At 43.9% G+C, this 26,527-nt stretch overlaps 1 protein-coding gene across 1 annotated transcript in view; it reads right to left on the bottom strand.

Moving 5' to 3' along the window:
• Positions 1 to 891: 891 nt before the first annotated feature.
• The window catches only part of GALNT9 (polypeptide N-acetylgalactosaminyltransferase 9), a 114,364-nt gene continuing 88,728 nt past the window's right edge, over positions 892 to 26,527 (bottom strand). Inside the window, exons 7-11 of the mRNA XM_087942946.1 lie at positions 11,194 to 11,379; positions 10,346 to 10,483; positions 7,637 to 7,732; positions 6,140 to 6,307; positions 892 to 2,200 (exon numbers count right to left, since the gene is read on the bottom strand). Of these exons, the coding sequence (XP_087799072.1) occupies positions 2,054 to 2,200; positions 6,140 to 6,307; positions 7,637 to 7,732; positions 10,346 to 10,483; positions 11,194 to 11,379 (735 nt within the window). The 3' untranslated portion in view covers positions 892 to 2,053. The remainder of the gene's footprint in view (positions 2,201 to 6,139; positions 6,308 to 7,636; positions 7,733 to 10,345; positions 10,484 to 11,193; positions 11,380 to 26,527) is intronic.

Genomic DNA, 26,527 nt, shown 5'->3' with positions numbered 1-26,527 from the left:
ACTGCAGAAGGAACAGATCAGACCTCCAGCCCTTGCTTATCAGTGGAGACCAAGTGGAGCAAGTGGGCAGTTTTAAGTTTCTGGGTGTTTCCATAAAAGAGGACCTGACCTGGGGGGGCTCACATTGCAGCCCTGGTCAAAAGGGCCCAGCAGAGATTATACTACCTGAGGCTTCTCAGAAAACAACAACTGAATGAAAAACTGCTGGTGACCTTCTACTGCTGTACCATAGAGAACATTTTAACCTACTGCACCTCTGTATGGTTTGCCAATTGCACCATGACAGATAGGAAAGCACTCCAGAGGGTTAATGCCATTGCCCAGAAGATCATGGGTTGCCCTCACCCCTCTTTGGAAGAGCTTTAAAGCTCCCGCTGCCTTAAGAAAGTTCAAAACATTCTCAAAGATCCATCTCATCCTGGGAATCCTTTTTTTTTTTTTTTTTGAACTATTACCATCTGGTAGACAGTACAGAATAATAAAAACAAGGACAAATAGGTGGAAAACAGCTTCTATCCCAGGGCAGTCGCTCTTTTGAATTCTGCTGTATAGTGCAGTGTTGGTGTGGTGTTGGGGGTTTCCGGTTCAATGTGTGGAGGGTGAAGGATGTGTGTTTGGGTTTATTTTCATGATCATGATGTGCACTGAAGATGGTGTTTGATTTCGTTGTATGTGGTGCAAGGACAATAAAGTAAACTAAACTAAATCCTATTAGTAATATGGAGCTGTTCCCATACTCCATAAGCAGTGACATTACCCACTTTCTTCAGTGCTGTTGTAACTTCAAACGGTCACTAAACGAACTGTTTTTAAGCCGAGGACTACCTGTACTTAAATCTTGAGTAGCCTTACCAGACTCCCCCCAAAAAAGCAGATGCTGCTAGGACAAAATCAATATGGTCAATTAAAATTTAATGCCAAATGAATGAAATGCAGCCGATTGGATGAGTCCCCGGGTATTGAAAGAATGCCACCCTTCCAACCCATTGGAAAAATTACAACTGGACGGAAATGTTTGGAAAGTCCTTAGAAGTTGCGCCTTAACCCTGGAGTGGCAGGTACCATTTGAACATCACAGCTGTGACAGACACCCCCCCACACACACACACCCATCCCCCAAATTCAAAGCACCTCTCGCCTCCCAGCATTCCCTTCTGCAGGTTGATGTGAAGGTAGGGCTGAAAGACACACAACCTCCGTCTTCTCATTCCAATTTCAGCAGCAAGAAAGGATGGGGCTGTTCTGATCAACCGGCATCCAAGTCAACTTGTTGGAAAACAGGTTGTGTGTATCAGGTTCTTTTTGTGTGTGGGGAGGGCAGTGTTGTTTATTTACAGGGTGTTCGTTGTTGCCTTTGGGGTGCTTTCGAAATAAAGTCAATCAGACATGCTGAAGTTGTGTGTGACTTCCAGGTTCCTCAGGATAGGAAGCGCAGTAGAAAAGGCACGTGGGGTCTGCTCACCACAAGTGGAGTTGTGCATCCAGCCAGCAACTTAAAGCTACAAAATCCACCTGGAATGGGACCCTCTTCAACGAGGCACAAGATCCACCCCTCCTAGCCAATCCACCCCAAATATGGCTACCCTCCCTGTTCTCACCCCCACCCCCAATTCCATGAGACCCAAAGCCAAAGTTTTCTCTCTCTCTCCCTCTCCCTCTCCTTTATCCATCAGAAAGAAAAGCGAGAAAACTTGGAGAAGTCTTTCTTGGTCACCCAACGAGACAAGGATAGGTTGGAGTCACTTCAGATTGATCCGGGGCAGGTAAAGGCTGAACCTCCTTCAGAATCAACCCAACTAAGTCTATCGAGGAACGAGTCCTAGATCAGTGTCCTCTAGATCAGCCTTTTTTGACATTGACAAGACCAATCCACGTTGTTCCTTTAAAAAAAAAAAAAAGTAAGAATAACACCCCAAAACCGTATGTTGGCTTTCTTCTTATAGCCATCCTGGTTTCTTTGTCTGAATCCTATTTTAATCTACCCAACCATTGGAGAGATTAAGCACGTGGGATTTGGAGAAGAGACATCCTTTGTACTTTGACGCTTGGAAAATCAATGCCTTCCATGTTTTATCCAGTTTCTGATCATCCATTTTTGCCCCGAGCATCTCTGTACTACCAATCTAAGTCCAAAGTTGGCATCTTTAGACATTTCTACTTCCAGACACCGGCCTGTATCTCGGTTGATGATGGGGCCATTCTGTAAGGAAGGAAGATGAAGGAGTGTGAGCTTTCATACTTTTCGAAGAGGGGCAAAGAAAAGCAAAAATAATACCAATCAGCCCCCAAACATATTGCAGGATGGAAGGGTCTTTGGTAAACCCTACAGTCGATTTGGTGAGGTAGATTTCAGACAGATTGTCAACTCATAAACTCATTTCTATGGTCTTTTTAGAGTTGCCAACAAAAAGGGAGGGGGAAGCAGTGCAGCAGCTTGCAAACCGAAAGTGCATTCCATAAATAGTTTTCAAAGATAGTAACTAGGTGACTGAAGTTTATGCCGTGCAAAATTCTAACTGGAGAGCATGATTGATGACTCTGGGCTATGGAGGTATCCCATTGGAGAATATGAATTATGATACAGGGGGTGGGGGAAAACCAGGGTCAAGGGTGACAATGAATGATGTGTCTCAGAGTCGACTACACCCAGGCAATGCTGGACATGTTAACTCCTAATAAATCCTTTTGAAGTTTTGGAACTTTAGCTCGAGACTCATGGTTTAATTGGGGTAACTGCCAGAATCTTGACACAGATATTCATAAAAAGGCAGAGAAGGTGATCATCATTAAGAACAAGGGTCTTCAAACTTGGCAAGTTTAAGACTTACGGACTACAACTCCCAGAATTCCTGAGCTAACATGACTGGAGGAGGAATTCTAGGAGTTGAAATCCACAAGTCTTAAAGCTGTCAAGTTTGAGGACCCCTGATTAAGAAGCTCAAATCCCAGCATTGTTCAGCGATTATCAGCTAATGATGTCTACAGTGTTTCAGATCTTTCCCTGGCCTCAATTTTTGACCCTCACATTTTTATTATTGGCCTCCAGCTGGTATCAAACGGAGGGAAGGGTTGTGCAAAATTTAAAAAGAAGCTACATCTAATTAATTAGCAGTGGTCCCACATTTTTCCGTAAAGTGAGCTTAAGAATTAGAGGTGCCATCAAGGTAGGTCAAGATAGGCACCTCCTGTTAGCAGGGAAGTGATCCGTATACACCATTGAAAGTCTTTTCTTATAAAATTATCAAGTCAGGATCTTAAATAATGGACTAGTCCTAACTAGATTCAAGTTCCATGCAATAAACCAGGGATCCCCAACCTTTTTGACACCGCGGCCCGGTGCCGGTATCAGCTGGGCGCTGCGGCCGGCACCGGCACCAACTGGCGCCGCCATCTTTTTTGCGAAAAAGTGCTTCCGGTGACCTCACCGAAGCACTTTTTGTCAAAAAGATGGCGGCTAGCGCTCGGTGAGCTTTTGGGTAGAAATGGCTTTCTACCGGAAAAGCTCACGAGCAGCAGCCGCCATCTTTTTGATGAAAAAGTGCTTCCGGTGAGCTTTCTACCGGAAAAGCTCACCGGAAGCACTTTTTACCAAAAAGATGGCGGCGCCAGCAACCAGCGGCCCGGTAAGACTTGTTCCGCGGACGTACGGTCCACGGACCGGTTAGGGACCCTGCAATAAACCATCATTAGAATCTAGAATAACAGATTTGAAGAGACTTGGGGGAGGGGTTTAGCCTCCAGTCCCCTCATCATCCTGGTTGCTGCATTCTTCCTAGCGTAGCTGTCTAGTGAGATATCTCAAACAGAACAGAATAAGAATTGGAAGGGACCTTGGAGGTCTTCTAGTCCAGCCCCCTGTCCAAGCAGAAGACCCTACCACCATTTCTGACAGATGGCAGTCCAGTCTCTTCTGAACGCTTCCGGTGACGAAGCTCCCACAACTTCCGAAGGCAAGTCATTCCATTAAATATAGAATAACACAGTTGGAAGGGACCTTGTAGGTCATTTAGTCCAACCCCCTACCCAAGCAGGAGACCCTACCCTATTTCTGACAGAGGGCAGTCCAGTCTCTTCTTGAAAGCTTCCAGTGATGAAGCTCCCACAACTTCCGAAGGCAACTTCTGTGCCATGGGTTGATTGTTCTCACTGCCAGAAAGTTTCTCCTTATTTCCAGGTTGAATCTCTCCTTGGTCAGTTTCCATCCATCGTTCCTTATCTGGCCTTTGGGTGCTTTGGAGAATAGCTTGACTCCTTCCTCCTCTCTGTGGCAGCCCCTCAAATACTGGAAGGCTGCTCTCCTGTCTCCCCTGGTCCTTCTCTTCCCTAGACTAGCCAGGCCCAGTTCTAGCAATCATTCGTCATACACTTCAGCCTGTTTATTTATTCCTAAATATATTTAGAGATACATTGAACTGCATCATTCTTAGCAACCGAGCGCAAGGATCATTATCAGAACATATTTGGTCCCAGGCTTCTGAACTCTCAAATTCGCAAGCCAGACCTGAATAGCACTTAAATTGCTACTAGATGGAGTGAGGAGGAAACACCCTCCTATCTCAGATGAAAATTGGAAAAGAAAAAAAGAAAAAGCAAAATATGGAAATTGCACGCTGTAGGATCTAGAAGGGAAAGAAAAATCGGTTTTCTGGGATGACTGCGCTGACAATGGAGGAGATAGGCAGAATATTGGGTTTTCAAAAAAGGAGAATGTGGAGACCTGAGCACAGTGTTACTTGCTGGTGTGGAGAAGAATTTAAAATGCTTGGCTTTGTGTGTTCAAAAAAAATTGAACAAGAGGAAAAGGCTGCCTCGGAGTGAGTATGCCATGAAAAAAAAAAAAAGACAGGTGAGGGAAGAGTTAAATATTGCAGTTTTCTCCTTCAAAAACCCCCAAAAAATTCTACTCTTAGGAACTGGCATTGCTTGGGGGCATCAAGAGAAGGGAGTCAAAAATAAAAATGTAATAATCAAAATGACTGATTGCTTTATCTCCCTTAAATGGAAAAAATCAAATTGTTTGAGACTCTTCATAATAATAGGAACGAGCTGGGGAATATTTTTGCACGTGGCTGTGTTCTTTTTCATGTATGTTTTCCCTTTCCTGTCGTCGTACCCTCCATGCTGGCTAGAGCTAAAAGCCCAATTTCATTTCAGCCGCCATGTTAGCTCCCAGAATTCCATCAAACACCTAGAATCCTGAGCTCCCAGAATTCTCAGCCTTTACAAAGTTCCCAGAATCCCATGGAAAAAACTCCCGTGGTGGTTGTAGGAACAGGAATCTCAGCACATTTGGAAAGCAGTAAGTTGGCAATGACTTGGGAAGTGTAATACTGGAACAGAATAAAATTTCTCTTCTAGTTCTTCACTTATAATTGTAGGCTGGGTTATGGGGGGAAAAGTAGCTTTCTCTTTGTGTCCTTGTCTCTTCTGTTTGTGGGGTTTTCTTGGTTGCTCTCTGAGCTTGATAGTTTTCTTGCAAACGTTTCATGACCCAACTAGGCAACATCATCACTGCTAGAAGGGAGTGGGGTTTGGGAGGAGGAGGAGGAGGACTGTGGGGTCCTTGATGCTCTCTGAGCTTGGTGGTTTTCTTGCAAATGTTTCACTGCTAGAAGAGAGTGGGGACAAATGGATAGCATTGACCTAGTTGGGTTGTGAAACCTCTGCAAAAAAAAACAGCCAAGTTTAGAGTGCACCAAGGATCCTACAGTTCTTCTCCTCCTTACCCCACTTCCTTCTTCCTTCTGCAAACCCCACTCCCTTCTAGCACTGATTATGTTGCCTAGTTGGGTTATGAGATGTCTGCAAGAAAATCACCAAGCTCAGGGATAACCAAGGGCGCCACAGTTCTCCTCCTTCCTTTCTAGCACTGATAATATTGCCAAGTTCGGTCATGAAACGTCTGCAAGAAAACAACCTAGCTCAGGGAGCACTAAGGACCCCAACGTTGTCCTCCTCCTCTATGCAAACCTCATGTCCTTCTAGCACTGATGATGTTCCCTACTTGGGTCATGAAATGTCTGCAAGAAAGCAACCAAGCTCAGAGAGCACCAAGGATCCCACAGTTCCTCCCTCAGCTACAAATACCCTCTTCCATAGGTATCCCTCATAGCTATATATTCTGACATGCCTGTCATACCTGTGTGAAGTCCCAGAGTCTCTGAGTTGGTCTCAGCGTATCTTCGCATTTCTTCAGTGCGGGGGTCCTTCCTTTCCCATCATCTATGAGACATTTTGAGTCAGGTAGGAACGCTGTGGATCCCATTGGGCCCAGTTGCAACAATCCTTCGGTGCTGTAACGGACGAGCTGAGACCGAAACCAAAGCAAAGGTCATAAGATCATGGTTAAGTCCACCGCAACCATGAATGCAACAAGAGAGCTTTTGGAAATGTAGCTCTCGTCTCGCTTTTCAAATCCCCGCCTCTTTAAAATAGTCCCTCCTCACCGAAACCCATGAGGTTTTGACTTTGTGGCCAATGGACTCAGGCCTGTTTTACATCAAAGGCGACCCTAGTTTGGTTAGAGGTTCCTCAAGACTTTGTGGTGCCTTTCTAAACCTCCAGCCCCAAATCTAATTTATGTCAGAATATTCACGAACTGGCAGAGACATCATGGTAACAAGGTCAGCCAATGAGGGCTGCTTTTGGAAACAGAAACTTAAGGAAGGAGTCTGGGTGTGGCTTCAGCTCTAAAACGAAACTAATCTGGACTAGTCTGTCTGCTAACCGAAACTTGCTTACAATCTCCCCTCTACCACGTTGGAAGAATCTGCTGTTGGTATTGTAAATTTACTTCATGTGTTATGTATATAAAGAAGTTAATGAATCCTACTGAATCAGTTATCTGTGTGTGCTTTCTGGATTTGATTTTCTGCAACATGCTCAAACTCCATAGCTTGAGAATCGGTTCTCCTTCTCAAAAGTGAAGGTCTCCATCAAGCTTGACGATGACTGATAGGCCAAGTGCTGGTAGAGTGGAATGGTTGGAAAGTGACAGTTGGAAGATAATGGACACTGAAAATGGAGCCGAGCTGGGCATCCTGGAGTGAGGAAAAGTGCGGGAGGAGTAATACCTCCTTAAAAAACTTTGATCCAGCTGGCCCGGCTGGTAGCACCTCGTAAAGGCCCCTTTCCAGGGTTACAGGAGAAGATGGTCAACAGTTTTGAAGGTGGAAGAGGGCTCTACGCCCCAACGGCAGATAAACGGTAGAAGCATCTTCTAGGAGAAGGGAAACTCTGATTTCAAACCTCCACTGCCTTGTGGCTGTGTCTATTATTGGAAAAGGCTTCAGGAATCAACCTTGAGGCAAAATCCAGGGCTGGAGCCCCGGAAGCAGTTCGTGACTGTGTACAATCACGTTCTGGTAACTCCTGCGGCGCAGCCGGAACTAACCGTATTGGCTCTGCTGTTCCATTAGACTATTTCAGTGACTTGGAGAGGGGGGATCTGCTGCTTGGGTAACAGTTTATCCTCCATATGGAATTACTCATGCCTCGTGCTCTGGAGAGGCACTCCAGCTTTGCACACAGCATTGAAACAACACAGGACGTGGCAGTTGCCAGTTTCCTAGCACGATACCATTGTCTCTTGAGACTAAGGATGCCAAGCTTGACTTCAGAAGAACATTTTTTTTACCTGGGAAGACATTCCGTGGCACGGATAGAGGATCGCTTTATTGTCATCTTCTGCGCCCTGGTCCAAGCAGTAGCCACTGGCTTTGCTGTTGCGTACCTGAAATCAAAACCAGGGTAGATAAGAAATGAAGGGGGAAGAAAGAAAAGAAAAGGAAGAAGGTAGGGGAGGAAAGGAGACAAGGAAAAAAGGAAGAGAGAGAAAGAGTGAAAAAAGAGAAAGGAAAAAAAGAGAGGAAGAAGAGGGAGGAGGAGAAAGACAGACAAGATTCTCAGTCATCCAGATCAAAGGTGCTTTTTCAAGAGACAACTGGAAAAGGAAGGAAGGAAGGAAGGAAGGAAGGAAGGAAGGAAGAAAGAAAAAGAAAGAAAGAAAGAAAGAAAGAAAGAAAGAAAGAAAGAAAGAAAGAAAGAAAGAAAGGAAAGAGAGAGAGAGAAAAAGAAGAAAGAGGTACATCTAAAACATTTTTGCCATACACTAAATAAATACCACTTTGGTAATTGATGGATTCCCTCTTTGAAGTTAGACCAATGTTATGGACCATGGATGGAGACTCAACCCATGTCTCCTCCTCCTGAAACCATGATATCACTCTTGTCTCCTATCTAACGAGTGCCCGGCTTCCTTCCGCTCTGATAAACCAGAAATCAAAACCAAATTGTACCAAGTGAATGCTTTCTTATCTCATTTCCCAGCCAACAGTCCTTCCCCCCTGCCCCCCAAAAAATCAGCACCTCCACCCAGTGCAATAAAAACTGAAGGATGATTTAAATAAATAAGGCAAAACTCTCCAGGATCAAACGTGGCTCGATGAGATGAGCATCTCAAGAAGCGATTGGAATCATCTCCTCTGAAAGACGATGTAAAATATCGTTTCATCGCACGTCACAAATTCCAAGGTCAGGAAGCACTGGAGTCCTTCGTCTTCCCAAAATGTGCTGCCAGCATTTAAGTGGGACCAGTGTTGCTTTACGACACACGGGATGTTATTCAGGAGTGAAGATGTGCTGGGGTTTGGTTTGGTTTTTATGACCCAGGCTTTATAAAAAAAAATATAGAGTGTTTCGATGGATGGGAAATATATTTTTACAGCCTCTCGGTATGTTTTATATCCTTCCTCGTATATTTAGTTGCTCCGTTGACAAGAGGCCAAAGACAACGAGGCTGGTTTTTTATTAGGATGTCTTTGAACAGGAAAATAAAAATAATAATGGGGAAGCTATCTTCCAAATCGCAATTCCAGGAGACAACCGGCGAGAAACTGTCTGGTTATACATCACACACATAACTTGATTAGCAATTACAGCTGGGCAGCATAAATATCAGCACCAAGTCAAAATTGCCTTGGCCATTTCTCAAAAATGCCTTTTCCCCTGTTGAAAGCAGCTTCCTCTCTTTGTGCCTACTTCCTTCTTCAGGCTCTTGAGGATTATTTCTGAATTTATGGGGGGTGTTTTTCAGCTGGAGTGTGGGAGCGGGGAACACACTTCCTTTGATGTGACTCTATATCGCTCTGCAGCATCTCTTATTAGAGAGACAGTTTGGTCTAATGGTTAAGGCGCCTGGCTAGGAACCAGAAGATGGGGAGTTCTAGTCCTGTCTTAGGCCTGAAAGCCGGTTGGGTGACTTTGGGCCAATCACTGGGAGTTCTAGTCCTGTCTTAGGCCTGAAAGCCGGTTGGGTGACTTTGGGCCAATCACTGGGAGTTCTAGTCCTGTCTTAGGCCTGAAAGCCGGTTGGGTGACTTTGGGCCAATCACTGGGAGTTCTAGTCCTGTCTTAGGCCTGAAAGCCGGTTGGGTGACTTTGGGCCAGTCACTGGGAGTTCTAGTCCTGTCTTAGGCCTGAAAGCCGGTTGGGTGACTTTGGGCCAGTCACTGGGAGTTCTAGTCCTGTCTTAGGCCTGAAAGCCGGTTGGGTGACTTTGGGCCAGTCACTGGGAGTTCTAGTCCTGTCTTAGGCCTGAAAGCCGGTTGGGTGACTTTGGGCCAGTCACTGGGAGTTCTAGTCCTGTCTTAGGCCTGAAAGCAGGTTGGGTGACTATAAGTAACACCTAATGTCCCTTCCCCCTCCTAGTTTCCCCACAAGAACTCTGGGAGTGACTTTGCAACCAAATCTTGCTTTTATGACCTTGGCAGGTGCAAAGTGAAGGCAAGTTGAAGCACCGTTGCAGCTTCAGTGCGTGACCATTCTTGCTTCATGATTAAATTGCTGGTCCCAGTTTGGTTGCTCAATGAGGACCATCATGTACATGGTTTTTTCCAACCTGGCACCTTTCAGCTATGGAGAGGCCCCAATAGAATGATAGAATAGAATAGAATGAGCTGGAAGGGACCTTGGAGGTCTTCTAGTCCAACCACCTGCTCAAGCAGGAGAACCTATACCGTCTCAGACAAGCGACTGTCCAGTCTCTTCTTTAAAACCTCCAGTAATGAAGAACCCACAACGTCTGAAGGCAACTTCTGTTCCACTGGTTCATTGTTCTCACATTTAGGAAGTTTCTCCTGAATTCCAGGTTGCTTCTCTCCTTGATTAGTTTCCATCCATTGTTTCTTGTCCTGGTGCTTTGGAGAATAATTTGGCCCCCTCTTCTTTTGGGCAGCCCCTCAAATACTGGAAGACTGCTATCATGTCGCTCCTAATTCTTCTTTTCTTTAGACTAGCCAAACCAGACCAGCCTAGCACAAAATTGAACAACAGATTCACACATTACCTCTCCGTATGTGATGGTGTTGTTGTAAACCCTCATTTCAGGATAGACGTTCTCCAAGTACCACTTAAAACTCCGGCACTGCAGACGCTGCCGTAAAGCAACCCTTTCTGACACGTCTCCGAAGTCAACTCCAGGGTTCTGGGAAACACAAAAAGACAGAACCAAATTCTACCCAGCTTCTTCTCCAGTTCACACAACTGTTGACTTGGTCTACAGCCCCGTTCTACCAACCTACCCAATTCCCTTCCTTTCCTTCCTTCCTTCCCACCCTCCCTCCTCTCTCCTTTCTTCTTCCCTCCTTCCTTCCTTCCTCCTTCCCTTCTTCCTCCTTCTTTTCCTCCCTACTTTCCCTCTTTCCTTCCCTTCCTCACTCCCTCCTTCCTTCCCTCCTTCTTTTCCTCCTTTCCCTCCTTCCTTCCCTTCCTCCCGCTCTCCTTCCTTCCCTCCCTCCTTCCTTCCTCCCTTCCCTCCCTCCCTTCCCCCTTCTTTCCATCTCTTCTTCCCTTCCCCCTCCCTCCCTCCTCCTGTCTTCTTCCCCTCCCTCCTTTCCCTCCTCCCCTCCTTCCTCCTCCTTCCTTCCTTCCTCCCTCCCTCCCTTCCTTCCTTCCTTCCAACCCTCCCTCCTTCTTTCCCTCCCTTCCTTTCCTTCCTTCCTCCTCCTTTCCTCCCTCCTTCCTTCCCTCCTTCCTTCCTTCCCTCCCTCTTCCTTCCTTCCTTAGCCAAGTAAGCAGCTTCTGAGTCTAGGGAGGCTGTTAAAAACCACAAATAAATATTAATTATTATCTTGGCTGATAAGTGGAATTCAGGAACATTCCACCTGTGGGGAAGAGGCCTCATGCTCCCCTTACCGTCATTGGTATGTTCCACGCCATGTACACGTGGGACTTGAAGTCGTCCATCCATACTTCGGCCGCACGCAGGGCGTTGCGCTTTGCGTAATAGTCGATGTCGTTGTTGTAAGGTTTCTTGGTGCGCTCAATGTGAGCCACGCGGGAACAAGGCAGGACTTCCATGCTCCCGCCACACTGCCAGACCTGTAGGAAAAGTTACGCCTGTTACATGACAGTGGATAAAACTGGTGGTTGAGAATGACTGTAGCTAGAATGACTGTAGGGTTTCGAAGATGAGGATGGGCTGTGCAATGCAATGTCCTAGAACACAGAATCACAGGGCTGGAAGGGAACTCGGAGATGTTTAATTTTGAATACAGAATAGCAGAGCTGGAAGGGACCTTGGAGGTCATCCAGTCCAACCCCCTGCCCGCGCAAGATACCTTATGCCTTTCAGGACTAATGACCGTCCAATCTCTTCTTGAGCAAGTCGTTTCTTGCTTGCTGTCTACTAGGGTTTTCACCATACATCTTGCATGATGATTTGCATATGAGTAGTATACCATGGGGGAAATAGTGTCCATTAATCCACATGCAAAGGCATGAAGGAGGAAGAGAGCGAGGGAGGCAAGAAGAAGAAAAGGGAATGGGAAAAGGAGCAGAGTGAGGGAGGGAGGAGGAAGAGAGGAAGAAAGGAAGAAGGAAGAATGGAAGAGAGGAAGAAAGGAAGAAGGAAGAATAGAAGGAATGAAGGAGGAAGAGACAGTGGGAGGGATGGAGGGAAGAAAAAGGAAGAAACGAAGGAGGAAGAGAGCAAGAAAGAGAGGAGGAAGAGACCAAGGGAGGGAGAAGGAAGAGGAAGGAAGAGAATGGGAGGGATGGTGGAAGAGGAAGAGAAAGGAAGGGAGCAAGAGAGGGAGAAAGAGAAAGGAAGAAAGGAAGGGGAAAGACAGCAAGAAAGAAAGGAGGCAGAGAGCAAGGGAGGGAGAAGGAAGGAAGGAAGGAAGGAAGGAAGGAAGGAAGGAAGGAAGGAAAGAAGGAAGAGAGAATGGGAGGGATGGTGGAAGAGGAAGAGAAAGGAAGGGAGGGAGCCAGGGAGGGAGGAGAAAGAGAAAGGAAAAAAGGAAGGAGGAAGAGAGCAAGGGAAGGGGAAGAAGAGAAAGAAAGGAAGAACAAGAGGGAGGGAGGAAGCAAGGAAGGAAAAGCAAAGGAAGGAGGGAGGAGGAAGAGACGAAAACAAAGGGTGGGAAGGAGGAAGGCAGGAAGGAGCTACTTTTATTAGATGCAAAACATCCAGATTTTTTTTTCTAAATATAAATCCTCAAATCTCATGGGGCCTAATTCAGGTTTCGCAGGGGCAATTTTCACCCTTGACCTTAGCTGAAGATCTCCTGAAAGATGGGGTCCCATCCACTGCTCCCCTGGTGCCCTCAGCTCCAAAATCAAATGAAATCAAATACTGGTGCCACCCTCAGTGCCACCCTCTGCCCCCTCATCCAAGGTTAAGTGCAACTGAAAACCGAGTGTCTTTGGCATCGATGTAGAGAGACCTGAGGAGGTGGTTCTATCATTAAAAGGACAAACTTGTTTCCTTTCATTTGCAAATGAAGGCTTCATTCACTTTAATAGTTTTGCTTCCTGCACTTCAGGGTTTTTTTTTAAGTTACGTAAGACGTATTTATAACCCTCCCAAGATGGATGGTAATGCAGTATGTTGAGCCTAAAAAAGCATTAAACCAACCACGGGCGTTAAGGGAAGCAGTCCAAACTCATCTATGTATGCAAGACAAACAGTTATTTATTCAAGCTACATTTTCTCAATGCCAAAATCTCCCTTAAGTTTCTCAAGTTTTCTTCCTTTGCAAAAAAAAAAAAAAAAGAAGAAGGAAAGAAGGAAGGAAAGAAGACAGAAAGAAAGAAAAAAAAAGAAAGATTCAATTTGTTTACTTCATTCTCAAAATGCATGAAAAAAAAATTCCTCTTTGCAGTTTGTTTTTTAAACCTGTCTCTAGTGTTGATGGTAAAGGGACGTGGTGGCTCACTGGCTAAGACGCTGAGCTTGTCAGTCAGAAAGGTCGGCAATTCAGTGGTTCGAATCCCTAGCGCCGCATAATGGAGTGAACTCCCATTTACTTGGCCCAGCTTCTGACAACCTAGCAGTTTGAAAGCATGTAAAAAAAAATGCAAGTAGAAAAATAGGGACCCCTTTGGTGGGAAGGGAGCAGCGTTCCGCGCGTTTTTGGTGCTTAGTCATGCTGGCCGCATGACCACGGAGACGTCTTCAGACAGCGCTGGCTCTTCGGCTTTTGTAACGGAGATGAGCACCAACCCCTAGAGCCGGAAACGACTAACATGTATCTGCGAGGAGAACCTTTACCTATGAATGACGTACCAGAGTCAGCATCTTGCCCCCCAACAATTTGGGTTCTCCTTTGACTGGATTTGAAAGGATGGAAGGCTGAGTCAACCTTGAACCGGTCAGTATCGAACTTCTGGCAGTGAACAGTGAGTGAGTTAGTTTGCAATTCTGCTTTCTAACCACTGTGCCATCATCACGGCTCTTAATGAACAGTATCCTTCCCCATTGGCTCAATGAAGGTTGGTAGAGCAATGTTTTTGACTTTCTAGCCTAGGATTTCTTGTGTCCAGCCTAAGGACACCCAGTTGGCTTCTATACCTAAAGGGAGACTCCAACCTCCTTCTAGCATCTTCTAGGTTGAGATTAAGGTTAACTACCCTGGCTCCCATCCTTTCAAGAACAAGCTCAATGAATAGAAACAAGGTTCAATCCCTTTGAGTTTCAATCCCTTTGTGTGAGGGAAACCTTTACCTTAGTGTTGATGGTGCAAAAAGTCATATTTGGGCACTATAGCTCTCAATTTCTCTATTTCTGACACTTTACGGAGCTTCTTGGGCTTCCCGACCTGAAAAAAACTTTTGTGAAATGATTTCCTTCCTTCCTGATGTGGTTTTTTTGGAGACTTAAATGGACCGTGAGGAAATTACGGAGGGAAAATCAATCTACCATGAAAAATTAGGCCAGTTACATACAGAAAGTCCTCAACGTATGACCTCAGTTGAACCCCGGATTTCCGTGGCTAAGCGAGACATTTGTTAAGTGGGTTTTGCCCCATCTTACGACCCTTTTGCCACCGTTGTTAAATGAATCACTGCCGTTGTTAAGTGAAGCTGGCTTCCCTGTTGACTTGGCTTGTCAGAAGGTCACAAAAGGGGATCACTGCAATTGTCATAAATGTGAGCCGGTTGCCAAGCATCTCATATTTTGGTCATGTGGCCATGGGAAGGCTGCAATGGTCATAAGTCCCTTTTTTCCATGACGTTGTGGGAAAGTGGAATGTGTAGTCGATTGAAGAGAAGGTCTACGGAAATTAATCAAAATTAATATTTTAAAAAAAATATTGAAAGGAGACCCTCGTCAACACAATATTTGATAAAGCAGGATTTAGATCATAAGCAGAATTCAACCTGAGGAGTCCTTGGTGTTCTCTGAGCTTGGTTGTTTCCTTGCAGACGTTTTATTACCCAACTAGGCAACACCATCAATGCTGGTGTGGTCTAGTTTGTGTAATGAAACATCTGCAAGAAAACCACCCAACTCATTTTAACCCTGAGCTACAAAGATTCTCCTTTCTCAGAATTCAAACTTGGAGGTGGGAAAAAAGGCAAAAATAAAAGAATTTAAAAGTTCTCCAGAAACGCCTCCAAATGTTTGTTTTCAAGTTCTGATTACTTTCTTGCTAACCAGGGAGAGGAAAAAAAAATATAACTTTGCCATTTCTGTTTTTCAGATGAGCTTTTATATCCTTTAAAAGCATTCACTATTTGATCTGATGGAGAAGCTACGAAGATCTCAAAATAACTAAGACATTCATAAAGGTTCTGAAATGGGGGAAAATTATGGCTGGGATCCATCAAGAACACTCCATCTTGCAATGTTTCCTTGCTGATCCTATTTGTACCGGGAATCTGTCTTTTTCCAAAGATATATGATTCTAGAGCTGACACTAATGGATGCCGCATTTAGTGTTTCTGCTGAATCTTTGTAAACTTTTTGGCTTTTTCTGAAGGAAGTTTTCAGAGAGAGAAAGAGCTGCAGTTGAGGAGGGGGAAAGGAGGAGGAAGAAGGAGGAGGACGAGAAGGGGAAGGAGAAAGAGGCAAAAAAAATATATCTAAACTTTGCCTGATTGCTTTCAGATAATCCAATATCCTTATCTAAGAGCTTTATTAAGAGGGGGAGGGGGAGGAAGAGGAGAGGAGGAGGAGGAGGAAGAAGAAATTCAAGAAGAGGAGGAAGAAGAAGAAGAGGAGGAGGAAGAAAAAGAAGAAATGTAAGAAGAGGAGGAGGAAGAAGAGGAGGAAGAAGAGGAGGAAGAGGAAGAAGAGGAAGAGGAAGAAGAGGAAGAAGAAGATGATGAAGAAGAGGTGGGAGAGGAAGAGGAAGAGGAAGAGGAAGAAGAAGAAGAAGAAGAAGAAGAAGAAGAAGAAGAAGAAGAAGAAGAAGAAGAAGAAGAAGAAGAAGAAGAAGAAGAAGAAGAAGAAGAAGAAGAAGAAGAAGAAGAAGAAGAAGAAGAGCAGCAATGACTTTGAGAGGAGACAATCTCCTGTTAACCTTATAAGAGAAAATCCTTTAATCATGGCCAACACTGAAATATTTCCTGAAGAATTTTACACTCAGCATTCTTTATCTCTTTGAGGGTTTTATGAGCAGAGAGATAAATCAGGCAAATTAATAGTCTGGCACAATGGGAGGGAGAAGAAGATAAGATTGCAAGGGGGAAAAAAGGATTTTAAAAACGACCCACATATTTTAACCGCTAATCCAACCCTAAAAAAAAAAAGAAAGAATAGTAAATCCACTTTGCACCATGCTGACAAAGGACATCATTCCTCTTTGACCGGATGTGTTTTAGAGATTGACCTGAAAGGGGATTTTTTTTTTTTATGAGATAAGGTTCTTTTCTGTAAAGACAAGTAAATCTCCTGTCTTTCTGAAACAATCAATTATATTTGAAGGAGGAAAGGGAGACAGGCAGGTTATTTAAAAGCATCCCCCCAAATACAGAAAATAGCCAGGAACGAAACCTCCTTGTCTTACAACCGCTGAGCAATAGAATTCAGCACAGAGCTAATAAAAGATGGCAGGCAAGCCAACTACTGCTCCACATTTTCTCCTTCAGCAAAACATGTATTTAATATTGAAGCAAGAGGAGATAAGCTCGTTTATTTTAATTATCTCACACTTCTAAGAAGCTACTCTTAATAGAGTGGTTTCTTATGATCCTTTATACCTATCTAGGGAGCTTCCAAAGCAAGCAAGCTCTGCTTCCTACTTCGTGGATACTCATGATTCTTTTCCGTACTGAATGGCATCCATTCAATTACTGCTGTGGATGAGAAAGGGATTTTGCACAAAAATGGACATTTTCGGTGGTGGTTTTACCCAGTCCCCCACTTCCTACTCTAGCTGAGGTGGATTGTGGTGCCCCCCCCAAATCAGCCATCTTGTGACGTAAGCTGTTTCCTTTTAACACCAAATGGCAACTCCATGGTTCAAACTTCATGGCTTCCTGCTGTTTTAGTTTTATTTTTCTTTCCTATTTCAGGAAAGGAGGAGGAGGAAGAGGAGAAGCGGGGGGAGGAAAAAGAGGAAAAGGAGAACAATCAAACTTTGGCAGACTGCTTTTAGATAATCCAACATCCTTGTCTGGCAGCTTTATTAAGACAGCAGGAGAAGAAGAGGAGAAGGAGGAGAAAAAGAAGAGGAGGAGGAGAAAAGAGGAGGAGAGGAGGAGGAGGAAAAAAAGAAGAGGAGGAGGAGAAAAAGAAGAAGAAGAGGAGGAGAAAAGAAGAGGAGGAGGTGGAGGAGGAGGAAAAAGAAGCTATTTCTCAAAGCCCATTTCTAACTCAAAAATAGAAAATCTATTTTCTTGATGTTCAATACTCAGCAAACATTCTTTTAACAACATATTCCTCTCCCCTCCTCTCAAAGTACAGTCCAGCAGCAACAGCAAATAAAAATCATCGGCCTTTAAGATACAAATCACTTTCCTCTGCTCTCAAAAGGAATGAATATCATGAGGCTTTTAAGAAAACTGTATTCCTCTGCAAAGGCCATAATTTTCTCTCCCTGTTGGAAGTACGGTTTTGCCCACGTGACCCGCACAGACCGAATGAGAAATTTCTAGGACAGATCCATTTAGAGAAAGCCAGGTTCCCACCGTACCATCAGAAGAAATTTTAAAGGCTCCAATTTCAGGCTCGACAGGATTACAGAAATTTTGCGGAGCATTGGACGAGTTTTCAATTATTGATTTGCTATTACTTTATTTGTGTTTACAATGTTCCCGTCCTGCTGTTTTAATCAAAGTCCTCGAAATACCTAGACCTCATGGTAAAACAAATCAATAAATAAAGACTGTGGATACCAAGAATTTTAGGTAATCCTCACCTTACAACCACAACTGAGCCCAACATTTCTGTTGCTAAGCGGGACTTTTGATAAGTGAGTTTTGCCCTTTTCTTGCCACAGTTGTTAGGTGAATCACTGCCATTCTTAAGTAAGTAACATGGTACTTAAATGAAACTTTGACTGCTTGTCAGAAGGTGTGGTGGTTCGCTGGCAGCAGGTGCAGGTGGCTGAGATCTTGGAGAACAAGGACTCAGATGAGGGGCCTGCGTGTGATGCCAGGACTATCGGAGAGCAGAATGCTGCCTTCGGAGCTTGTGGAAGCCGGCAGCAGTGATGAAGAGGTCCCCAGGGTGCCTGTGCTCAATGTGCATGCACGCAGGGCTGCTCAAAGGAGAGAGCAGCTGCAGCAGCACACAGGTGACTCGGGAGTAAGGCTGCAAGGTAATGGCTCCTCCCTTAAGAGATAAAAGCCAGCTGAGAAACCCGAGTTCTTTGCAGGAAGCAAAGAAGTTTTTGCACTCAAGCCTTATGGACGTTCAGATTATCTTAGATTGTGTTTGTAGACTTTTTGTGTTTGAAATATTTCTTGGCGACTTTATCTAGTTTTCTTGGCAGCCTTGCACAACCTTGGCAAGGCTCGTTCTTATCAGAGACAATTAATTTTAATAGCCTTTTAACCGTGAAGGAACGGAATTTGTAAATAATCATTACAAGGTTTTGCTGTTACCTCTGTTTCCTGTTGGGTCAGAACAGAAGGTTGCCAAAGTCATCATAAAACCCTGGGACCCTGCAACCATCATAAGAACATGCTGTCAACTCATAAAATATTTCTCTGGTCTTTTAGAGTTGCCAACAGAAAGGGAGGGAGGAGCAGTGCAGCAGCTTGCAAAGCGAAAGTGCATTCCATAAATGTTTTCAAAGATAGTAACTAGGTGACTGAATTCTGCCACGCAAAATTCTAACTGGAGAAGATGATTGATGACTCTTGGCTATGGAAGTGTCCCATTGGAGAATATGAATTATGATACACCCAGGAAGGGGTGGGGGAAACCAGGGTCAAGGGTAACAAGGAATGATGTGCCTCAGAAACGACTACACCCAGGCAGTGCCGGCATGTTTACTCCTAATAAACCTTTAAGTTTTGAAAATCCAGCTAGAGACTCATGATTTAAATGCAAGTAACTAATGAAGCCCTGACACACGCCAGTTGCCAAGCGTCTGAATTTTAATCACATGACCACGAGGATCCTACAAGGGTTGTAAGTATGAAAAACGGTCACGTCACTTTTTTTTTCAGTGCTGCTGTAACTTTGAATGGTCATTAAATGAACTGTTGTAAATCGAGGATTACCGGTAATGGATAAATAAAGGCGCAAGGAATTTACACCAGAATATATCAGACTTGGAAATGTTGCTTGGCTGGCTGGGGAATTCTGGGAGTTGAAGTTCAGAGGTCTTAAAGTTGCCACGTTTGGAGACTCCTGAGCTAATCCAGTAAAATACATTTGCCTGGATTCAAAAATTCTATTGAATGGGGAGATTTGACCGGATCATGTTTGATTTCTAGACTGAATCTTGATGCAATGTTAGTCACATTCTCCAGTATGGTCCATTGTGTTTGAGACCCTGAGCTGCCCCTAAATCTGGATTAAAAAGATTAGCCCCCAATGTGCCTGCCCCAATACTAAAGAAAGGGCAGAAAGAACCCACGTTAATTCACGTTTGTGTGTATAAAGATAGGGACGCAGTGGCTCAGTGGCTAAAACACTGAGATTGTCGATCAGAAAGGTTGGCAGTTCGGCGGTTCGAATCCCTAGCGCCATGTAATGGAGTGAGCTCCCTTTACTTGTCCCAGCTTCTGCCAACCTAGCAATTCAAAAGCACATAAAAAATGCAAGTAGAAAAATAGGGACCCCTTTGGTGGGAAGGTAACAGTGTTCTGTGCACCTTCAGCATTTAGTCCTACCAGCCACATGACCACGGAGACGTCTTCGGACAGCGCTGGCTCTTTGGCTTTGTAACAGAGATGAGCACCTCCCCCTAGAGCCAGAAACGACTAGCACGTATGTGCAAAGGGAAAACTTTACCTTATGTAAAAAAAAACTGCATTCGATCCTTTATGAGGAATGAGGGAATAGAAAGGGACTGTATCATATTTACAGATGATACTAAGCTGATAGGAATACCCAACACCCTAGAAGATAGGCTCAAGATCCAGATAGATCTTGACAGACTTGAACACTGGGCCCTATCTAACAAAATGAAATTCAACGTAGAGAAAAAGCAAGAAAAACCAAAAGCACACATATAGGCTGGGTGAAACCAGGCTCAATAGCAGTAACTGTGAGAGGGATCTTGGAGTCTTAGTGGACAACCAGCTAAATATGAGCCAGTGGTGTGCAGCAGCCGCCAAAAAAGCTAATGCAATCCTAAGTTGTATTAACAGAAGGATACAATCAAGATCAAGGGAAGTACTAAGATCACTCTATAAAGCCTTAGTAAGACCACACCTAGAGTATTGCATCCAGTTTTGGCCACCACACTATAAAAAAGATGTTGAGACTCTAGAAACTAGAGTGCAGAGAAGAGCAACCAGGATGATTAGGGGACTGGAGACTAAAACATATGAAGAACAGTTACAGGAACTGGGCCTGGCTAGTCTAGTGAAGAGAAGGACCAGGGGAGACAGGAGAGCAGCCTTCCAATGTTTGAGGGGCTGCCACAGAGAGGAGGAAGGGGTCAAGCTATTTTCCAAAGCACCCAAAGGCCAGACAAGGAATAATGGATGGATGGAAACTTTAATGCAAGACAGATGTGCCGGCTTTAAAAAAAAAAAAAAAGCAAAAAACACAACAGCAACTTTGAAAGCACTCCCAAGCATCTTTGCTTAATAATCTTTCTACAGAGCTTCATTGCAGGTCCTTTGGGAGTCATGGCAAAAGGCTACCATATGGATTAGCATCAGCATACTTCCAATATATATGATGGAATAATGCAAAGCTTTTTTGCTTTTTTTTTTTCTTTAAAAATCCAACAACCTAGCAACTTGTCTGTGATTATTAAGAAAGACACCCCTTGTTGGTTAGGTTATTTCTTTAAAAGAGGAACCTCTGAGAGCCGATGCCTTCAGAGAATGTTTCCGTTTAAGATTATTTGGCCTGTCAGCATATCCAGTTCATCATCACCCCACCCACCAAGTTCTATTTCCTTAAGGTCTGAGGAGCAGAAGGGCAAACGTTTTGCTCCTGAAAATATGTCTGCCAAAGCAAAATGCCGTAGAATTGTAAGACCTTCAGGAGAAACTCTGCAGACACCATGGAGTTTCATTTCAGTCTTGCGATGTCAGCGTATATCCATAATTGCATCTATCTTCTGGGTCTTGTAAAGTCACGCAAGCTTGCAAAGGTACACAATTTCCCTGAAAGGGGGTTGGTTTTCCCAGAAGCATCCATCACAGGATGACTCTGGGGTAGGCATCCAGGTTTATCTATCTTCACATAGAGTCTTCTAACTCAGTGGTCGCCAACCAATGGGCCGGGGACCACTGGTGATCCGTGAGAAAATTTTGGTGGTCCACAGAGAAATGTCACCCCCAAAGCAATTAATCCAGGCTGCGCGGGAACACAAGGCTGCCCCGCCCACATGGCCTGCAGGAAACACAAGGCTTGCGTTGCTTGCATTGTGAACAACACGTAGTGAGGGGAGGGAAGAAAGGGCGGAGGGGGGGAAACTTACCCACTCGCCCCACGCGCCTGGCCTAGCCACCGGTCTGCTTCTTTCCACTTCTTTCTTCTTCTGCTTTTGGCTGCATGCAAGGAAAGCAGCCAAAATCTTTCTTTCTCTGCCCCAAACTCCACCAGAAATGAGTCTTTGGGACCCTGCAAGGCCTCCTGCTCCAAGAGTCTGTGCCGGTGCGACAAGTCCCACAAAGACTCATTTCTGGCAGAGTTTGGGGGAGAAAGAGAGAAAGGCTTCTGCTGCTTTCCTTGCATGAAGCCAAAAGTCTCTCTCTCCCCCCCTGAGAACGGAACTGGAGACGGTATCCTGCAATCCCAAATAAACAATGATCGATCGGTAGGAAAACGGGGTGGGGAATTTTCCTGCAGACCTTTTTGGGAATTTTCCCAGGGTCTCTGGTCCTTAAGATTTAAAATTATGAGTTTGGTGGTCCCTGAGGTCCAAAAGGTTGGTGACCCCTGTTCTAAATCATGCAGGATGAAATGGGTTACATTTGGGCTCTCCTGCATTTCTATTGGGATCCCCCAAAGATGCTAGAGTTGGGAGGGTACTCAAAATGAGTTGGGCTTGAAGGTGGGATAGGAAGCCCAAGTCTCAAGAAACAAAATGGGGTGTTGTTTGTAGATCTGAAGATGGTTGTGGAATGCTTCAGCCTCCTAAAATTGAACCCTGGTCTCAAAACAACTCTGGGGCCACCAATATTTGGAATGTCACTCTGGGACCAAAATATGTCATGAAAAGATCCACGTACCTAATTTATAGTGCAATGCTGAGTATTACTTGCTTACCAGCAAAGATTCAGGTAGGTTTTCTTCATTCTTAATTGGAACCGGTTTGACGGTTGAAATTCTATCCCGTTCATCTCAACAAATCTAGTTAAAGAGAACTTGGTGAGGATCGTACTTGGAGAACGATCACGTCCCATTACTTAGGTAATTGCCCAAAAGACTGGGTCTTCTATAAAGGCATGTGGGTTTTCCTCCACCCCTTCATTCTGAGAGTTGAAATCAACCACAGAATCATTGCTAGCTTTTCCACACATGGTAAGGTCGATGCCACAGCTTCCTTCAAAAGCAAGGCCATTGGAATGCTTACAAACTACACACACACACACACACACACACTCAAAAAAAACCACTCTGCTAACAATGCAGAATCTAAAATTACATTTTAATGGTAATGTGAGCAAATCATCCTTTCTGTGTATTCAAGCAATTTCCATTCATTTCCCCCCCCCTCCTAACTTATTCAAAGCAGCAGTGTGATATTATAAAGACCAACGTATAATTTACATCGGAGGTAGTGGGATTAAAAAAACCAGGCTAGCATTGTACAATAGTAACACTGGAGAAGGTGTGTGCATGTAGGAGGCAGAATAAAAGGGAGCCTGAAATCTTTGTGTAGAATTATACAACTTGATGTAACAGCTGCCAACACTAATCTCGTAGGAAGGATATTTAGCTAGAATTCAAAAGATTCCAACGCTTCCCCAGAAAATCAAAAGAGAACTCATAAAACTCGGTTGCAATCTATTCTGGAGCATCAACAATTCAGACTGGGTTATATTTAGTTCCACATTTTCATAGGGTTAAGCTAACTCTGTTCTGTCAAACTCACCTAACTTGTACAACACCACTTGTCCAACATTCATAGTCAAGTCAAAGTCCTAGAAAGGTCTTACTTATTTTTAACAGGGTTTCTTCGGGTATTATTTTTTTTCTGCACCATTATTTTGGCTTTCAACTCATCCTCCCCAACAGGAGGTTGAAAGGAGAACACCTACCCCAATAATCTCATCATGATTTTTAAAAAAATGTTATCCTTTTTCCTCTGTTGAATAAAATGTGAGCAGTAGGAAGTGAGTGTGAGGGACTTATAGCCTCTTTTACGGTGCCTGGAAAGATGAAAAACAGAAAAGGTAGCTGATCAAAACACCTGATGATTCTTTGTGGCTAACACAAAAGAGACACACACAACAAGCTGAGATTGGTGGGTGATCTCTGTTCTGAGAACAGGCCAATACCCAACTCAATGAATGAATTGCCTAAGTTCTGTTTGCCTTTCTAGACAGGACCAGGCAGGAAACATAACTCAATAAGCTAATTGTACTTTACTATAAAGCTAATTGTACTTTACTATAAAGCTACATTAATGCAATTTTGCAAGTCCGAAACTACAGGTCTCCCACTGTCTCCTGTACAGCCCTCCAAAACTCTGAGCCTCTTTATCTGCCCATTATGCAGCTGTGGGCTATGCTGTCTCTTATCATTCCCTATCATTCTCTTTTCCTTTGTCTCCCAAAGTCTTTCCTGCATAGCATTCCAGCCATCTCCTTTACAGCCTGAGAAACTAGGGAGGGTCCCTTCTCAACCTCTTTCTTCATCCGTTGTACAGCTTTGGGCTGTGCCCACTTTTATCTGTCCATACCCTAGACAGCATCTCTTCCCTTCCCTCTCCCAAGTTTTTCCCCACTCACCCTTACAGCCGTCTCCTTTACACCTCAAGAGACTAGGGAGGGTCCCTTCAGAGTCTCTTGTTCCACCCATTATGCAGCTGTGGACTATGCTGTCTCTTATCATTCTCTAGGGAGCTTCTCTTCTCCTGATCTCCCAAGGCCTTTCTCACATACCATTCCAGCCATCTCCTTTACAGCCCAAGAAACTAGGAGGGTCCCTTCTCAACCTCTTTCTTCATCCGTTGTACAGCTTTGGGCTGTGCCCACTTTTATCTGTCCATACCCTAGACAGCATCTCTTCCCTTCCCTCTCCCAAGTTTTTCCCCACTCACCCTTACAGCCGTCTCCTTTACACCTCAAGAGACTAGGGAGGGTCCCTTCAGAGTCTCTTGTTCCACCCATTATGCAGCTGTGGACTATGCTGTCTCTTATCATTCTCTAGGGAGCTTCTCTTCTCCTGGTCTCCCAAGGCCTTTCTCACATACCATTCCAGCCATCTCCTTTACAGCCCAAGAAACTAGGAAGGGTACCTTCTCAGCCTCTTTCCCCACCCATTATGCATCTGAGGGCTATGCGGTCTCTTAATCTGACCATTCCATAAGTACATCTTTCCCACCTACCATCTCTTTACTGCCTGAGAAACTAGGGAAGGTCCCTTCTGAGTCTCTTTCTCCACCCATTATGCAGCTCTGGGCCCTGCAGTCTCTTATCTGAATGTTTTCTTGGCAATGACATTTTGCCCAGTCTTCCAAGGTCTGTCCCACGCATTCCATTCCATCATTTAACGACAAGTTTTTATGGCTTGAGGCTTTTTTCTTACAGCTTGATCTTAGATAAAATACAAGACAGGGAAATGGCTTTCATCTTCCCCTTATTTGAGTTTGTATGGATATCACTGCCAATTTGCACAGCTGCATTTATTGGACAATCCTTAAGCAGGATGTAAACCTCTTTCCCGAATGCTCACATCATATTAACAGCAGGAGAACAAACAGAATCCGTGACTCTGAGAGCTGTAAAAATAATAATAATAAGAATGTGGAACAGTCCCCCCTGGGCTTGCCGTTCTGACATTTGTTATAAACAGAGTTTGCATTGATGGATAAACACAGCAGGGAAATGACAATCATATGATCAAAGGGTAATGATCAGGGAAAACAACAACAATCCAGCCACAGTGTTGGTTAACTGGTTTGGACTAGATAAAAATGTGGACCAGAAACTCTTTAAAAGCAATTTTTCTAAACCCTGAATGCTGTTTTCTTTCCTCCATGTTTTTTTTTCCCAAATCAATATTTTAATAGCCAGAAAACATAGGAGATGCCATCTTATTAACCCCTTTTAATCAACTGAATTGTGATTCAAGTTTAATGAAATCACATTATAGGAGAAGAGCAAGTAGAGCTTGAGTTAAATGTGTCATCAGCTTAGAGTCCTTACATTGTTGCAAATGACCCAAGTCCACCACCACCCTTGAATTCTGTTGACCCTTACCTGGTACCAATTCAGATTTGAATTTTACTTGACTAGATTTTTGTGTATAGGCTTGAACAACTCTCCTGTGCTACAACTTGAAATATGATATTGATCCTTTGTGCCTGACATTAATCTTGCAACCTTGTGGGTCATTTGTGGCAGCATAAGGATTCTAAGCTGATGACACATTTAACTTTGCCCCCCCAGCTTTGCCTGCTCTTCTCCTACACTTTTATCTCATTTTCTTCTTAATTCTGAGACTCCTATTGAGGGGACAGCATGAAAAATATATCAGGGGTTCAACTTTTAATCAAGTCAGCTAAGACCCCGCAACTTGGCTTGTGTAATACCATGCTAAACCTGGTTAGTCTGCATGGTAGGCACTTTTCCATCTCCTATTCCTTCATCATGATGATGAGAAAGGATCTGGAGGGTTTGATTTTGAGCAAGTCTGAACATTCCCACATGAGCTTTTGTTCAGAAAGAGAAGAAGAATTGACTCTAAAATTTTCCTGGTGGGATGAAAGGGGATAGAATCATCCAATCTGCCTTCAGCTCTCTGGGGAAAGACAAACGGTGCCTCTATGGAAATTACAGCAATTATTTTAAAATCTGTAGCCGATTATACCTGTTTGCCTGGCTAATTTGATGCAATTTGTTGTCTTTTCTTATTCTTGTTTTTCCTGTAGACAAATTTTGCCTTTTGGGGAAGGGAGGGAGTGACATGTAATGAAACACCTACCCACAAATTAGGTATATTCAACTTCAGGTTTTGTTTTTTTGTAAAGAAAGAATAAGTAGCTGTTTGGCGTTTTAGTGTGAGTGGTGTTCCAAATTCATGTCCTTCCTAAAAAGATATTAAATTAGCATGTAAATAAATATACTTCCACCTTCAATTAAAGCCTGCCAAACCCCAAAGCCTAATTAAAATATGCTAATCTAATCATTTCTGGCTGGAAACCAGCTTCTTCTTTTAAGTGACTATTTCTCAGCATTTGGAAGATCTTGTTCCTTAACTGCATAATAAACAGAATCATAGTTCTGCTGAAATCAACAACTAGCAAAAGATTGCAAACCCACAAAGAATGCTTATCACATTCCTGCCTGTAATTTAATTGCAAAATGAGACATATTTGGGTTGAATGTAACATTAAGTAAGAATCTCAGAAAAAAAGGATAGGAGAGGGACAAGATCAAGGGAGGTACTAATGCCACTCTATAAAGCCTTAGTAAGACCACACCTAGAGTACTG

Source organism: Notechis scutatus, chromosome 13 (genome assembly GCF_049901735.1).
Source record: "Notechis scutatus isolate UNSWTSFEM ecotype Mainland chromosome 13, rNotScu1.2, whole genome shotgun sequence".
Taxonomy (NCBI): domain Eukaryota; kingdom Metazoa; phylum Chordata; class Lepidosauria; order Squamata; family Elapidae; genus Notechis; species Notechis scutatus.
The sequence above is the reverse complement of the archived record's forward strand: the minus strand, read 5'-3'. Positions and strand labels throughout refer to the sequence as shown.